General features: G+C 37.4%; 1 protein-coding gene across 9 annotated transcripts in view; it reads left to right on the forward strand.

Moving 5' to 3' along the window:
* Window positions 1–17,543, forward strand: part of LOC128912500 (sodium channel protein type 2 subunit alpha) — a 57,219-nt gene extending 39,676 nt beyond the window's left edge. For all 9 annotated transcript variants that reach the window (XM_054208519.1, XM_054208521.1, XM_054208527.1 and 6 more), the window contains exons 19-26: window positions 749–922; window positions 3,071–3,193; window positions 8,659–8,940; window positions 11,319–11,372; window positions 12,433–12,570; window positions 13,673–13,777; window positions 14,828–15,098; window positions 16,348–17,543. In XM_054208519.1, the coding sequence (XP_054064494.1) occupies window positions 749–922; window positions 3,071–3,193; window positions 8,659–8,940; window positions 11,319–11,372; window positions 12,433–12,570; window positions 13,673–13,777; window positions 14,828–15,098; window positions 16,348–17,543 (2,343 nt within the window). The remainder of the gene's footprint in view (window positions 1–748; window positions 923–3,070; window positions 3,194–8,658; window positions 8,941–11,318; window positions 11,373–12,432; window positions 12,571–13,672; window positions 13,778–14,827; window positions 15,099–16,347) is intronic.
* The last annotated feature ends 623 nt before the right edge of the window (window positions 17,544–18,166 follow it).

An 18,166-nucleotide genomic window follows, 5' to 3' on the forward strand; every position in this document is an offset into this window, starting at 1 on the left:
TAGTTATATCAGGCTGGTATTCACATGTCTTTGTATTGATGATAATAGCTTTTTTTGTTTTATACACATTTAAAATAAACCACAGCTGAGCTAGGAAGTTATCAACAGCAACGTGAATTGTTAAACTGAGATGTAAGATGCCAACGTGATTCCGTCAGGTATTTTACCAGATTGATGTTAAATCAAGTGTGCTGAGTAAGTACTGAAGTAATTAAATCCTCACAGGAGGAGCAAACTATAGTGTACTTGCTACACTTGGGTCAATGCACAGTGATTCACTGTCACTGTAGAATTTTTTTTTGATTATTAATCTCTGTTCAGGATTGCTTTGTGTGTTACTGTGTATAAATTGGTTTCAATTATTAGTTCCTCAGAAATTCTGCATCGCAGAGTCATTATTAAATACCTCATATAATTTTGATATACAGTTGTAGCTACCACAAAGGAAATCCTTACGTCAATAAGCCATTGGTATCCAGGGAAATGAATGAAAATGAGATTTGGAGAATGGTATTACAGTAAGTTTCTTGAATCACTGTTCAGCTCAGCTAAAAGCTGAATATTGTGTTTGGACCCAGCTTTATGAAACAACTACAGTATGGAGTGAAAGCAGAAGTTTTGCTTGACAGAAGGATATATGCCTTATTGTCACATATATCTTTCCAATTCAAATTCTTTCTTGGCTACTTTATACCACACTGCAAATTGTAAAGACATTTAATTATACCTTCAAAAATCTCTTTCACAGGCATTTGAAGATATATACATAGAGCAACGTAAAACTATCAAGACCATGCTGGAATATGCTGACAAAGTTTTTACTTATATCTTCATTCTGGAAATGCTTTTAAAATGGGTGGCTTATGGCTTTCAAACCTATTTCACTAATGCGTGGTGCTGGCTGGACTTCCTGATTGTTGATGTATGTATTCTTTTTCATGTCCTGTTTGACAGGCACTAAAAATCAGAATATTATGTTTTCAGGATAAGTTTTCTGTTCTACTCAATGGAAACTCTATTTTAAAACTGTTGCTGTGGTATGGTTTATAATTCTGTTCAAAAAGAAGAAGTATTTAGATACACTTATTACTCTAGAGATATTTTGTTGATATTCTTTAGTTTTATGGCGTTGTAACGCTTTATTGAAATTATGCTTTTTACTATTTTTTTTCACAGTGTGGAAAGGATATTGTTCATCCTCTTCAGTTTTTGCTGTATATGGAATTTAAATATTTCAAAGTAATTTATTTAAAGGTTTCTGACATTCTAATCAATTACTTTAAGTGTCCTGTCACTTTCTCTATGTAATAGGAAAGGAAAATACTCCTAGGAACGCTCAGTTCCATTGTACTGTTCAGTACTCTTGCACTTTTCACTGCATCCCATGGGCAGCCTTAAAGAGACACTTGGAGAACTGTAGATGAGCTCTGTTGGAATGGGTTCCCAAATGATTTTCAAAAGGCTGCACCACCAAGGAGCAGATATACAGTATCTGAAGGAGACCTAGTGAGAAGTGCATTGTAATTTCAAGTCTACGTGCTCAACAATGTATGCACAGTACTGGGTAGCATAAATGGAAATCTACAGATCTTTAACCATATAGCAGACATCCATTTTCCTTCCATCCCCAATAGCCTGACTACATCTGTCTGTGCTAGTAGGGCATCTCTCAGTTCCGTATATGAAATTCCCCTGCAATACAAGGTAAGAATTTGCCTCGAATCACTTGTTTGCTCATTCAGAAAAGCAGCAGAATTCTGTAGAAATCGCTATGTCTGTATCTCACTAAAACTACAATGATATGATAGACTATGTAGTCTTTACTATGCAGAGCCTGGAAAGCATTATAGCTTTTAAATCCATACCAGCATTGCAGATCCTATGATAAAACGTTGCTATATGCACACTTAGTATTCTGTGGTTGAGTCTGCACCATTGTAAAACATTTATTGGCTCAATCTTCAGATATATAAATTGCTATGACCAGTAGAGCTTTAGAGAGACACTGTGGACAAGGCTTTACACTGTCATTATGTTTATTGTATTTATCAACAAATGTTTAATTCTTATTCAGTAATCTGTGGTTTAGTTACTTCTGTGAACTTCATTAATTTTTCATGGCAACCTTACCCTGATGCGATTTATTTAATGGAAAAAATTAATCTCGGATGCATTTTTTTTAATCTTTAATCAGAGGATTGAGATAACAAAGCAAAAAGATTAATTTTTAAAAGAAAGTATTAAGAGACAACACTAAGGATGGAAGGGAAGGGCATTAAATGGAGGGAGGGAAATAAATGATGGTTATTTTTTTTTTCTTTACTAGGGCCACTCCTTCCCAATGGTTTACTATAGATAGATTTCTAACGATTATTGATGAAAGATAATTGTATTATTTATTTTACAGCTATTCTAGTTTATTTACTCATCTGCCTGCAGACCAGACCAGCGTTATGCAAGCCAGAATTGATGAAGTGGTTAAAGGAGTCACAGGGAATGTAATGAAGTGTGGATATGCCTAACAATGAAGCTTCTGCCATTGTCTAACAAACAGTTGGTTATCAGTCTTGATTAGTCTGGTTAAATCTGAACAGCACTGATAGCTATGGCTGTTGAATAAGATTTTATGGACACTAGAAAGTTACATTTGACAAAAGGCCAGGTGTGGATGTGGTTTTTGAGAGCTTTTACATTCTCATCAAGTTCTGAAGATATCATGGGAAGTCCTGACCTAAATTGACCATTCCAATTCACCCAACCTTTGGGAGTTTTCTTTTTCCATGTGACTTCACTTTCTTTAAATACCACCAAATGTTGACTGGTTTATGTGAATTTAGAAGGCATTTTTATACCATTCTACCAACATGATTTCATCAACAGGTACCTAGAATATACTTTTATTCTACTTTGTCTGACTTTAAAGATCTTTCTGCATTATAGAGGGATTCCTGGAGAAAGAGGTCCAGCCTTGAATCTTCTTGAGAAGTTCAGGGCACACATCATTCCCACCATATGTATCAAAAGGATATACAAGATGAATGAGCAATATTGCCTTTCTGTTTTTGTGTAGGTCTCTTTGGTTAGCTTAACAGCTAATGCCTTGGGCTACTCAGAACTTGGTGCGATTAAATCCCTTAGGACACTAAGAGCTTTGAGACCTCTAAGAGCCTTGTCGCGATTTGAAGGGATGAGGGTAAGACAAAATGAAAGAATCTGAAATAATGCATGCATACGCAGAAACAATGCATGCAGAATAATCAGTGACAAATCCATGCAGAAATGCTACACTATCATCCTATATATTTTACATTTATCACTAGCATATAAGCAAAAGGCTTCATCTGCTTATATGAATTCATGTGTTATTGCACACATTGTTACACTTATTTAGGCTCCTTGGCCTTTCATCCTATTTCATATTTTCCTGGAGGGCCCAAGGATTTATCAACTGCATGGATCTATGCAATGTTACTACAAAACTGAATTTATCCCATACAAATAAGTCCTGCTATAGTCAGAACAATTTTAAAAAAATACTTCCTCATAAAAGTGTGTGCACATATACACACATATATATGCACATGTGTATTTCATACAAGTATAGAATACCACATGTAGTCTATCAAATATCTTTTAACCTACTATTCTGTAAATATTAATCGGGACTTTCTGCTACAGTTTAAAATTTTTGTAATTAATTCCTATATTAATAAGTAAATTGGCAGTGTTAAAATACCTTCTCTCTTTCGGATTAGAACTATTGCATTCTATTTAAGACTTTTCTAATATATCAAAGATGGAGCTGGTTTTATGATTTCTGGCCTAAATTGGTTGCTTACTGCTTTCCATATTGATTTTAAAATGTTGATTATAATCTATAGAGCACTAAGCAGGCTGAAAACATATCAGAAGACTTTTGCTGACAGAGTTGGGTATATTTGAGAAGTTACCGTCCCCATCTGTTTGCTGTATCAGTTAGCAAAGCTGAGACCCTCAGGTGCGCAGCTGGGCTCTCAGTCTATTCCAGTGCAAAGTCAGACTGATTAGTTTAGATGGCTTCTTTAGTGCACTGGAATGGTCAAAGACCTTACACATTCTGCTATGACATGAAAGCTCTAGAAATATTTCTCTTAGGGGCAGTAGTCAACAATTGGAGATGGTCGATATTTCTAGCTCCAGTCGCAAGAAAATGTCTGACATACACCTTCAGGGTCCATCTGTCTGCCTTGGACATATTGCCGTAGCTCTAATCAGCAGATGCACCTGAGCTGAAGCCCTATTGCTGTAATTAAAAGGGATCCTTGTGTGAGCTCCCTGCAGCAATCACTGATCTTTGGCACCCCAGGTTATAAGCTGATTAGCAAATTTATGAGTCAACTACAAATTGGTGAGCTGAAGAAAATGTGATGCTCTGTGTGTGGAAAGTAAAAGACTTAACCAAAAAGGAAACAGGCTTTCGTTAAAGGTTATAAATTCAAATAGAAAATACCGCTTCCTTGCCTCCAACAAATTTCTAGAACTTTGCTGAAGCGAATTTGAAAATTTGCAATGCTTATATCAGTAAAAGGCCTATCTAAAACCTCAATGATATCTTTCTAAAAAAAACCCCATTAGTTCTTGTTTTTTTATGAGAATGATTAACAAAAAAAAAAAAAGAATACAAAATACTAAAAATTTTATATGCACAGTAAATTGCTTAGGTGGTAATTTAATGTGGCAAGGAAAAAGCAATCACTTTGTCATGAAAGTTTATGGGTAATTTTCAATCCTATAACTTCCATGTTGGTGTAAACTTTACCTGCTGATTTGATCCTGATCTGCTAACTGTATCTTTCTGTAAAATACCCAGATAAGGCAGAGATTTATAACTTTAGCAAAAGATATAATAAAAAGTAATGGATAAAGTTATATAACTTCAAAGTAGAAATGTGACCTATATTTTTATGAGTTAGGCAATTAACCATTGAAATTTTTCTATGGATATAATGAATTTTGCCTTATTTAAAGTAATTAATTTCAGGCTCAATGTCTTTAAAGATACAGTAGCTCAAGTTGGTGAAGAAATTAGTATGAGAAGATTTTAAGGTCTGATACATGGAAATTCAAGATATCTGTTCATAACAGTAATTTCATTGGTGTTTAACATCTATGACCTGAAAATATGACAATATAGTATGGTGCGCATATTTGGATAGGCACTTAAAATTAGAATCATAGAATCACAGAATAATTTAGGTTGGAAAAGACATTTAAGATCATCAAGTCCAATTGTTAACCTAACACTGCCAAGACCACCGCTAAACCATGTCCCTAAGCAGCACATCTACATGTCTTTTAAAGACCTCTAGGGATGGTCACTCAACCGCTTCCCTGGACAGACTATTCTAATGCTTAACAAACCCTTTCAGTGAAGAATTTTTTCCTAATATCCAGTCTAAACCTCCCCTGGTGCAACTTGAGGCTGTTTCCTCTTGTCTGATTGCTTGTTGCTTGCGAGAAGAAACCAACACCCATCTTGCTACAGCCTTCTTTCAGGTAGTTATAGAGAGCGGTAAGGCCTCCCCTCAGCCTCCCTTTCTCCAGGCTAAACAATCCCAGTTCCCTCAGCCGCTCCTCATAACACTTGTGCTCTAGACTCTTCACCAGCTTCACTGCCCTTCTCTGGACATGCTCCAGCACCTCAATGTCTTTCTTGCTGTGAGGGGCCCAAAACCAAACGCAATACTTGAGGTGCGGCCTCACCAGCACCGAGTACAGGGGGACAATCACTTCCCTAGTCTTACTGGCCACACTACTTTTGATACAAACCACGATGCTTTCTTGGCCACCAAATTACTTCTAGTGAGCATTATATTTCCTATATACAAGCAAGAAATGCCATTTGACACATCTAAGATTTTTAATCCAACATACTATTCTCTAGGATCAGGACTTGTGCCTGTCCAAAGTAATAATTAATAGAAAACATTACCCCTGTGGAAAACATGATGTTTCACCTGCATCTTCCCACCACTACTATTGCTAGGGCAAATACACTTTAATTTGCACTTGCAGCTTCAGGAAAGCAGGCTTTGGGAGTATAATTAATCTGTCTATGCTCTGTCCCAAGCAGTATCACTCACTGCTACGTGGTGCTAGGCACATACTACCTTTTTTCAACCAGTAAACGATGCTTTTAATGTCTTTCTAATGCTTTCCCTGCTTTCACTTGCTGTCAGGCCTTGCCCTGTTTTCTCACACCCCTACTCCCAATGGAAGCTAGGAGGTGTCTGGATCAGTGTTTTCAGTGATGTTCACCAGTATGTTTTCAGTGTCTTCAAATGATTCATATTACAAGCTGGTCCCCCTATAGCTTCAGGGCTCAGACTGAAAACAGAGAAAGTAGGTTAGCTGTAGAAATCCAGCAATTAAAGAAAGAACAAAGAAAGAATAACATAAGGGGACCTGCAGCTGTAGCAGAAAGAGGAACAGCATTCTTGGGTGTAATGAGACTGAAAGCTCGAGGACAAATATTTTCACTTCATTAACTATCCCTTTACATCTCAATAATTATTCCTGTTGGATGATATTATTACATTTAAGAAATCTACTTATATTTTTAAGTAGAAAAACTGAGATAACTTTATAAATTATAAATATAAATAAATAATATATAAATAAAAATAATGTAAAAAAACTAATATACATTTGGAAAATATTCCCAAATTGGGAAAAAATTTTGCCATTTATTATTCCAATCAAACTTCCCACTAAAATCAGTGAATTAATGGATTTCCAATTTAAACTACTTCAGCATTATTATTAAACTATTCATTTGTTTGGGTCAAACTACTCCTCATGGCCTTCCAGAGCCATGTCATTACAAAGCTGAGAGTACGGGTCTGTAAACATAAGACAGCACTGTTGAAATAGTCAGAAGAGATTTATCCATTAGTGAGGGAATCCTCTAACCCAGCTGATGAGTGATAAAATGCGATATTATTTCTGCTTATTGATTTATAATAGGTATTGCTAAGGAAATTTTTAGTATGAGTAAGAAACTATTTAGATTTTTTTTTTAATTTCCCATTAGAAATAAAGACTTAATACAACACATGATTTAAAATATGTGGCAAAAAAAAAAAGCATGGAAGCTTTGGACTTCATCATCTATCCTGTGGTTTTATAGAGTCATTGAGTAATTGACATTGAAAGTAACCTCATTTGGTCCAGCTCCTAAATGTAACATCACAGCAATTTCACTGAAGTCCCAAAGGATATCAAATATTGTCCAAAGTGTGTATCATCCCAAAGAGGTATTGTTTTGGCAGGAATGGAGCCCTGAAAGCAAAAAAAGTATTTCTCCTTTCCTTCAGACCAAGTCTGCTATGTGGTATGAATGGTGGTGGTTCATCACCTACTTTAACATTCAAAGGTTTTATTTTCTATTCTGTAAAATGGCAAGGAATGAAAGGTGATCTACCTAGATGACTAATTTTACAAGTAATTGATTCTATGGAACCTATTAATTGTAGATATAAATGTAATGCCAAAATATTTTAAAGGCTTAACCTACATATTTGTATTCCAAATAGAAACAAATAGCACAGTATGCTAGAGGATCTGTTGTAGTACCTACATCATATAATCTAAATTAATTATAAATAATCTAATCTGTGTAATACCTATGTCCTGCATTTTTAAAATGAAAACTTCATTAGGTTTTAAGGATCTGATTCAGTTGTTTTGGCAAAATTGGCAGCAGGACTCCATAGTTATTAAATTTTACATTGTTAGACTTACTTACAAACAGATTTAAAATACAAGTTAACTAATTTAGCAGTTCATCAATTTAATCATTAAATAAATCATTCTCATTCACAATGGACCTACTTTCTCCCTAATTTTATTTTCTTTACTATTTTATTTTTATTCTGGTGTGGTTTTAATCATCGTTCATCATCATACGTGAACTCTTCATGATTTTCTTTCCTGAAGACTGATTTTCCCCAAAATTCATTTGGGAATTAAATCAAGTCTCATCCTTCTTCAAGTCTTACCTGCCACTTGCCTGAATGCTACCAGCTTTTGTGTTCAGATACTCAGCTGGTTTCCTGGTTTGAATGTGTCTGCTTTTAGGATTTTATATATGACCATCGAAATGAACGTACATACATCCCTGAGTTTTCTTTTATTTAAAAGAAGTCTTAAAATTACTTTTAAAAATTTCCTCAGCAATATTGATTCAGACTGTTTATCTGGTAAACATGTAATAGAAAAAAGTTTGTTGTGTTTGATGCAGTCAGTCATTAGAAATATTATGGATATGGTTTTGCAGATATACATTAAGTAAATATTCTAAAAAGAATTAATAAATGCTGATTTTTTCTGGTGTTTTTTTTTTTTCTTTTTAGTTCATTTTACCTGTTTGGTGTTTTTTCCCATTCTTTAAAGCTACCATTTGCTACTGTTTTTATGTTTTTCCTTCTAGTTATGTTGACATTTTATCTTTCCTCTATACTGCTTTTCTTACTTGTTATTCTCAACAATTAAAAAAGTGTAACACAGATATTAGAATTAAAATAAAGTGTTACATTTAAGAAAAGTTGATGAAGTGTTTGTAAGATACTGATGCCTGTGTTCTTACACAGTCTTTCTTTGGTTTCATTTGTACTCTAGGTGGTTGTGAATGCCCTCTTAGGAGCGATTCCATCCATTATGAATGTGCTGCTTGTTTGCCTTATATTCTGGCTGATCTTCAGTATCATGGGAGTAAATCTATTTGCTGGAAAATTTTACTACTGTGTTAACACTACAACTGATGAGAGGTTTGATATCAGCCAAATCAACAACTACAGTCAATGTGAGGAGCTCATAAAAAACAATGAAACTGCCCGATGGAAGAATGTGAAGGTTAACTTTGATAATGTAGGCCTTGGTTATCTTTCTCTGCTTCAAGTGGTAAGTCACCACTCCTTAATTTCTATTTCTATATCTCTATTTTTACTTGTAACAGTAAAAAGTAATTTTTCGTTGTTTCTTTCATAGAATAGCTTGGGTTGGAAGGGACCTTTAAGGGTCCCTACTCCAACCCCTCTGCAATGAGCAGGGACATCTTCAACTAGATCAGGTTGCTCAGAGTCCCATCCAGCCTGGCCTTGAATGTTTCCAGGGATGGGGCATTGACCACCTCTCTGGGCAACCTGTGCCAGTGTTTCATCACCCTCATTGTGAAAAATTTCTTCCTTATATCTAGTCTAAATCCACCCTCTTTTAGTTTAAAACCATTACCCCTTGTCCTATCACAACAGGCCTGCTAAAAAGTTTGTCCCCATCTTTCTTATAAGCCCCCTTTATATACTGTAAGGCTGCAATAAGGTCTCCCTGGAGCCTTCTCTTCTCCAGGCTGAACAACCCCAACTCTCTAAGCCGGTCCTCATAGGAGAGGTGCTCCATCCCTCTGATCATTTTTGTGTCCTTCCTCTGGACCTGCTCCAACAGGTCCATGTCTTTCCTGTGCTGAGGGCTCCAGAGCTGGACGCAGTACTCCTGGTAGTGTCTCACCAGAGCAGAGTAGAGGGGCAGAATCACCTCCCTTGACCTGCTGGCCATGCTTCTTTTGATGCAAGGATCTAGTCCAACCCCCTTGCAGTAAGCAGGCACATCTTCAATGAGATCAGGTTGCTCAGAGCCTCATCAAGCCTGGCCTTGAATGTCTCCAGGGATGGGGCCTCCACCACCTCTCTGGGCAGCTTGTTCCAGTGTCTCACCACCCTCGTTGTAAAGAACTTCTTCCTAATGTCTAATCTAAACCTACCCTGCTCTAGTTTAAAACCGTTGCCCCTCATCCTATCGCTACATGCCCTTGCAAACAGCCCCTCCCCAGCTTTTCTGCAGGTCCCCTTCAGGTACTGGAAGGCTGCTATAAGGTCTCCTCAGAGCCTTCTCTTCTCCAGGCTGAACAAACCCAACTCTCTCAGCCTGTCTTCATAGGAGAGGTGCTCCAGCCCTTTGATCATCTTCATGGGCCTCCTCTGGACCCGCTGTAACAGGTCCATGTCATTCTTGTGCTTAGGGCTCCAGGTGGGGTCTCACGAGAGCAGAGTAGAGGGGGAGAATCACCTCTCTCGATCTGCTGGCCATGGTTCTTTTGATGTAGCCCAGGATGCAATTTGCCTTCTGGGCTGCAAGTGCACATTGTTGGCTCATGTCCAGCTTTTCATCCACCAGTACCCCCAAGTCCTTTTCCACAGTGCTGCTGTGTATCACGTCATCCCCCAGCCTGTATTGATAGTCCTGACCCAAGTGTAGGACCTTGCACTTGGCCTTGTTGAACTTCATAAGGTTTGCTTGGGCCCACCTCTCTAGCTCATCCACGTCCCTCTGGGTGATATCCTGTCCCTCTGGCATGTTGACCGCACCACTCTTGGTGTCATCGGCAAACTTGCTGAGGTTGCACTTGATCCTACTGTCTAAATCATTGATGAAGATATTGAACAGCACTTGTCCCAGAACGGATCCCTGAGGGACACCACTTGTGACCCCTCTCCATCTGGACATCGAGCCATTGACCACTACCCTCTGGATGCGACCATCCAGCCAGTTCCTTATCCACCGAACAGTCCACCCATCAAATCCATATCTCTCCAAGTTAGAGTGAAGGATGTTGTGGGGGACCATGTCAAAGGCCTTGCAGAAGTCCAGATAGATGATATCCGTAGCTCTCCCCTTGTCCACTGATGCAGTCACTCCATTGTAGAAAGCCACCAGGTTGGTCAGGCAGGACTTGCCTCTGGTAAAGCCATGCTGGCTGTCTCAAATCACCTCCTTGTCTTCCATGTGCCTTAGCATAGCTTCTAGGAGGATCTGTTCCATGACCTTCCCAGGCACAGAGCTGAGGCTGACAGGGCAGTAATTCCCAGGGTCCTCCTTTCTACCCTTTTTAAAAATGGGTGTAATGTTTCCCTTTTTCCTGTCACCAGGGACTTCAGCTGACTGCCATGACTTTTCAAAGATCATGGAGAGTGGCTTGGCAACTACATCAGCCAATTCCCTCAGGACTCTGGGATGCATCTCATCAGGTCCCATAGATATCAGATATTACTCATAATTGATAAAAGTTCTTAATACATGCTGTGTCCCCTATAGTCAGAATTTGCTTGACATTCTCATATAAGAATAAAACATACAATAGAAGGCAAGAGTCACCTATTAACATTGCACTGTGCTGGTGTTTATGATGAGCCCTAAAGACACTTAGCCTTCAGCTCTTAAACAATGTTTATGACAAGCCATTTTCCAGGAAAAGCTTGAGGTAAACACCAGTATTCTGTTTACAGGCTACTTTTAAAGGATGGATGGATATCATGTACGCAGCTGTTGATTCTCGTAATGTAAGTATAGTCCCTTGACTCCATTTGTTTTGACTGTAGAGCTCCAAGATTTAAGAATGTAATTTTAACATCTTTCAGAAATAACAGTAAAAATGAGAGAACGAGTTGTTTTTATAGTTTTGTAGTTAAAGAAAATGGAAACCATAGGAAAAATACAAGAGACAAGGAAAGCAGAGAAGTAGTCCTAAAGGATTCCATGTTCTCTATGGTGCCATCAGACCAAATTTCCTCAATTCCACAGCAGACTTAACTATTGCCATGAAATGCCTTTTCTTCCTGTCATTATGTGCATTGAGACATTATTTACATTTGGAAACAGACACTAATACACATCTTAGAGATGATTTTCTGTAACATTGATATTTTTTTAAAGTTAAGACTTCCACTGTGGTGTGCAAGCTGCCTGAGACCTTTCTTCAGGGCACAGTTCCTATTCTTAACTCAGCCTGTGCATTTTCATACCAGTTTGCCCTCCCCTTGCTCCCTTGGTGCAAGTTGTCCTCTAGTTCTAAGTAGACAACAGAATAAACTATACTAGTAAAGCTCTAGCTTTTTTGGTAAGCTATACTGACAGCAGGACGCCTGTTGTAGTATAGTAAATATGCTTAGAAAATATACTTTATCTCAACATGGCTTGGAGGCCTCTCTTCCATAATCCAGGGCAGTCTCCTAAGTACCTATAGCAGTGAAAGCTCCACAAGCCCTCATCAGGAGCCTCCCGTGAGATATACAGAAAAGTTTGCAGCTTTACGAGCTGGTGTTTCTGGTTGTCTATAGACTCAGGCAGATAGTACTATACTAGTTTAAACCAATTGTGTCTTCGGTATGTATTCTACGCTCATATAGGCCAGTTAAATTTTTTAAAATGAAATATCCAGTTTGATAGCAAAGTTATTTTTCAAGAATGTAGCGTCATAGATTGAAGATCAGTGGCATAGGTATGTGGGAACTTGACCATAAGAAGCAAAGATCAGAGTGAGAGAGCCCTAAATTCTATTCAGCAGATATTTGATTCTGCCCCAGTCAAACTAGGGCTTAGTTTCTATGCCTTTTTTTGCAGGTTTTGGATCAGCCTAAGTATGAAGATAACCTGTACATGTATCTTTACTTTGTCATCTTTATCATCTTTGGATCATTCTTTACCTTGAACCTTTTCATTGGTGTCATCATAGACAATTTCAACCAGCAGAAAAAGAAGATAAGTACTTCATCATTATTCTGAAAAGAAAGCTAAAAAAATGCTTATTTTTGGTCCACACACAATAACTTTATTCATAAAATACTATGTTTTCATTCTATGATAAATTAATATGTGCTCTGCATATTAAATACATTAAATAATCCAAGCTTATGATTTGGCTTTATGAGGGTTTGATGGACAAGTGACAATATATGTCTGTCCATGATTAGTGAAATACCCAATGTATCTTTGTAAAGATGTGAATTTGGGGCTGGAGTCTATAATAGACTCATAAGAAGGCTAACCATTGAAATAGCTAAAGGTAGCTATAAACCCTCTTCGCTATACTACCTTCATGCCTCAGAGCTCAGCAGTTGAGATTTCTGAACTCTAGTAATAAACATTGTATTATCTTTATTTGTACTCTTTGGTCTTCGTACTTTGTCAACGCTGCCTCAAAAAGTATCGATCTTTCAGCTGCAGAACTTAACTAAAGTATCTGGCTACACAGAGTATTATTGGAATGGTGAAAACACTTTTGGATCCATGTGCTGAAATGGGTTGAGATGGAGAGAAGCTGGCTTTTATTTTCTACTGTTCCACATAGTATTTCCAGGATCTCCTGCTTCAAATCCTGCCCCAGTGGAGGGAGAAGAAGAGATTGTGAAATATGACCATCTAGATACCTTCTAATTCTCCTTTGGTATCATAGATGCCAGTTCTGAAATTTTGCCAAAATTTACTCTAGAGGAAAAACAAGAGAAGGGGATTGGAATATTGTATTAGTTTGTACCTCTGTCATAAGTGATGGAATTTAGGAGAACAAAGAAAAAGCCCCTCTCCTTCCTCTGTACCTCCTCTCTTCCCAATGAAAAACAGAGGTCTACCACAAACAATGCGAGTTCAAGAGCCTCTCAAAAATACATCCTAAACATTAAGAGTGGAATATGTAAAGTACCAAAGTACTAATAATCATGATAAAAGGGGATTTTTATGTCTGTCCTAACTTTTCCCACAGATGAGAATGTGAACAAGAATGATTACTGCTATTCAGTATCTTTGTTTATAAGTAATCAATAGAGATACATGATTGTAACCAGTTTTTGTCTCTTTGGTTTACTTTGGAGGTCAAGACATTTTTATGACAGAAGAACAGAAGAAATACTACAATGCAATGAAAAAATTGGGTTCAAAGAAACCACAAAAGCCTATACCTCGACCAGCAGTAAGAATAAAAGTCTTTACTCTTATTTTTACATTTATTTAAAAATTGGATTGTTTCAATTATACCTTAGTCTGAATTAAGCTGTAAGCTAAAAAAGCAAGTGATGTAAGAAAAGCCTTATTCACCTGAAATCAATTTTTTTCACTTTTCTGGTCTGAATATGGAGGACTCTACCCTCTCCTTTTTCCCCCCTCATTTTCTCTCTGCTGATGGCAATGACATTTTATGTGACATTTTTTTCAAAACACTGATTTGACTAGAACAATTAAATGTGGTAGTGTATTTGTCAAAATATGTGAAAGCCTTAGGGCACAGGCTTTTTCAATCATCAAGGAAGACTCTGAAACTGCTTTATAGGGGCAAGTTACTGTATCATTGCCTGAAAAAAAGTCCTTTTGCCCCTCACATTCCTGTTGCACAATCCATACAATGGTTTGCTCTCCTGAGCAGGGCTACCCTAGCACTACAGAGCAGGGTTTGGCTGGGGCAGAGTGATTCCAGCTCCACAGTTCTACTTCGAATTGTGGAACCCGCTCAGTGGCAAGTCCAGTCATCAGTAAATTCTGGTCTCTAAAGCTGAAAAATGGAAGATTTTTTTTAAAGGTGGTTTTGGTGGCATGAAGACCACTGAACTCGGGGCTTGACAAGTTTTCTCGCAAATTAAGTGCTATTAACTCTCATCCTGCCTAGCCGACCTCCCACTCCCATCCCATTTTTTTTTTTAAATTTTGCCAACTAAGCATTCAGTTAATAGTCTATGTCATAAAAGGTTACAGCAAACTAGTTCAGGGCAGCAAAGTCTCCTTTGTAGCTTTGAAAAAATGCACCATGCATATTTTGAAATCATCCCTTTAATGCTTATAAACACAGTAGTTGCATTTCTATTCAATTTGTGTTACATGAACAAGCTGGAAAATTCATACAAATAGAGGAGGACTTCATGGAAGATGTGAAACACTCTTCATATTTGATTTAAATAATAGGTAGCAATTTTTAAAAAGAAATTTTACATGATGCATATTGTAATGAATCTTGTTTTTCCCCCCTTAGAACAAATTCCAAGGCATGGTCTTTGATTTTGTAACAAAACAAGCATTTGATATCAGTATCATGATACTCATCTGCCTTAACATGGTCACAATGATGGTAGAAACAGATGATCAGAGTGAAGACATGGAAAACATTTTATACTGGATTAACCTGGTCTTCATTGTACTTTTCACTGGAGAATGTGTCCTGAAATTGATTTCACTTCGCCATTACTACTTTACTATAGGCTGGAACATTTTTGATTTTGTGGTTGTCATTCTCTCCATAGTAGGTAAGAACAACTCATTTTTTTATGAAATGGCTAATTCTGTGGAAACGGAAACATTTTTGGCATGTAAGGTCTATGTATATTTTGGTTAAACATTGTCACTAGAAAGTCTGACCACAATTTTTCTTTATTCTGATTTTGTATTATCCATAAAATAACTGAACAGCATGGTAAGAAATTTTTTAGCAATAGGTTTCATACACTTTCACTTTTCCATTAGTTGAAATTAGATCTTTATTCTGAATTCAGTAGAAATTACTCCGCATAGAAACAAACCCATACATGAAAGGCAATTTTGGTATAAACTAAACAGTGACAGTTGCAGGAAAAGAGCCCAGCAGTCCAAAATCTGCACAGCAAAATCTGTGTGGGAGTGTCGTTAGGCTAGTATGCAAGCACCCCAGACAGCAGGGTAAAACCCTCAGATTCCTTCTGGGTTTTGTTTCATCCTGAGAGGTTTTATTCCTGAGCTACAGTGAGCAACTGGAGAAACAAAGCTGAAGCAGATGCAGTAATAAATACATGGCTCCACTAATCTTTGCTTTATCTAGAGCAGAAAACGTGAAAGAACTTGAGTACAAATTCTGTCATTTTAACTTCTTGGGATGGTTCTGACATTTTTGTATGGAAACAGGATATAGTTATTTTTCTGCTTTCAGGCATGCAGTATAATGCTCAATTCTACTTTTCAGTGAGTTCTAAGAAGCCTTTTTATTATCAGTTTGTTCATGTTTGGAATTGCTGTGTCATTAATACTAAACTTCTGGTCACATTATTTCATGTGTGATTAAGAAGTTGCAGTTCCCTTCAAACATACATATTTGCATACCATAACTTGATTACATGACATTTTAATATTACTATAAATATGATCTTCAGATTAACTGAGATTATTTTTGTTACAGTCAAACAGAAAGCTATTCTTCTGGTCTCAGCATTTGCTAATTTACATACACTAGCTACCAGTTTGTCCTAAAAAAGATTGATGTTGTGTATTTGTGTGTCCATTTGCATACGTAGTCATACAATTAATACTTAGAAATGTCATTGATGCGGTTTTTTCTATTGGGTTTTATGGGTGACCAGAACATACCAAACAGTAAGGGTTTTGTAAAAACAACTGAATGGCTAATTTCTAAAATCTGTTCAAATATCCTATTCTTAAAGTTCTACAATGTTTGTAGCATAAATCTTCAGCAGTGTTTTTTAAATGTAATAATATTCTTTACTAATTTAACTTGTTTTTCAACAGGTATGTTCTTAGCTGAGATGATTGAGAAATATTTTGTGTCCCCCACACTATTCAGAGTGATCCGACTTGCCAGAATCGGTCGAATTCTGCGTCTCATTAAAGGCGCTAAGGGAATCCGCACTCTGCTTTTTGCTTTGATGATGTCTCTTCCTGCTTTGTTCAACATTGGTCTGCTGCTGTTCCTGGTCATGTTTATCTATGCGATATTTGGCATGTCCAACTTTGCCTATGTTAAGAGGGAAGTTGGCATCGATGACATGTTCAACTTTGAAACGTTTGGCAACAGCATGATCTGCCTCTTTCAAATTACCACATCTGCTGGCTGGGATGGTTTGCTCGCCCCAATTCTGAACAGTGGGGAGCCAGACTGTGACCCCCATAAAGATCATCCGGGGAGCTCTGTGAAAGGCGACTGCGGCAACCCTTCTGTTGGGATCTTCTTCTTTGTCAGCTACATTATCATCTCATTTCTGGTAGTGGTGAACATGTACATTGCTGTGATCTTGGAGAACTTCAGTGTTGCTACTGAAGAAAGCGCTGAACCCTTGAGCGAGGATGACTTTGAGATGTTCTATGAGGTCTGGGAGAAGTTTGATCCCGATGCAACACAATTCATAGAGTTCAGTAAGCTATCAGATTTTGCAGCTTCGTTAGATCCTCCTCTTCTTATAGCAAAACCAAACAAAGTCCAGCTTATTGCAATGGATCTGCCCATGGTAAGCGGCGACAGAATTCACTGCCTTGACATCTTGTTTGCTTTCACAAAGCGTGTTTTGGGGGAAAGTGGGGAGATGGATGCCCTCAGAATACAGATGGAAGATCGGTTTATGGCAGCCAATCCTTCTAAAGTCTCCTATGAACCAATTACAACCACATTAAAACGAAAACAGGAGGAGGTATCTGCTGTCATTATTCAGCGTGCTTTCAGACGTCATCTTTTAAGGCAAAAAGTCAAAAAAGTTTCATGTATATTTAACCAAGATAAAGGTAAAGATGAGGATGATCTGCCCATGAAAGAAGATATGATTATGGATAAACTAAACGAGAACTCTACTCCAGAAAAAACAGATATGACCCCATCCACAACCTCCCCACCTTCTTATGACAGTGTAACAAAGCCAGACAAGGATAAATATGAAAAAGACAAATCAGAAAAAGAAGATAAAGGTAAAGACAGCAGGGAAAGTAAAAAGTAACACAGAATTCCGTTTGCGATAAAACTGTTTACAGCCTGAAAAAGTATGTATTTGTGTCAACAGGACTCCTGTAGGAGGTACATGCCAAACTGACAGTTTTTACATATATAAATATATATATAATTATATATATATATATAAAAGGTCAGTGCCTATAACATGACAGTGACCCCTCGTCATCAAACTGCAACTCTGTAAAACAGGGTAACATCTTGACAGGAGGTTGTTGTTTTCATTACCAGCTGACACTGCTGAAGAGAAGATAAATTGGCCAATCAGACTGTAGGGACCAGTTTAAAAAGAAGGTGCGAACCTATGAATCTCTGTGTTTAACATGAAACACGCAGTACAAAAATTGTATCCACTGTTTGCATTTCAACAGCCACATTTGCCATATTTTTACAAAAATCAGTGTTGGTGAACTTATCATTTTTTAATTCACAGGTTGTTTACTATTATATGTGACTATTTTTGTAAATGGGTTTTATGTTGGGGAAGGGGGTATGAGAACCAGGTGTTCTACTCTCGGATTCTCTATAATGTACAGACAGAAGTGATTTGCATGAAGGCATGCTGCACTTGTAGTTCATGCATGGAAAAACATGACGTCGCACAAAGCAGCA

Source organism: Rissa tridactyla, chromosome 7 (genome assembly GCF_028500815.1).
Source record: "Rissa tridactyla isolate bRisTri1 chromosome 7, bRisTri1.patW.cur.20221130, whole genome shotgun sequence".
Taxonomy (NCBI): Eukaryota; Metazoa; Chordata; class Aves; order Charadriiformes; family Laridae; genus Rissa; species Rissa tridactyla.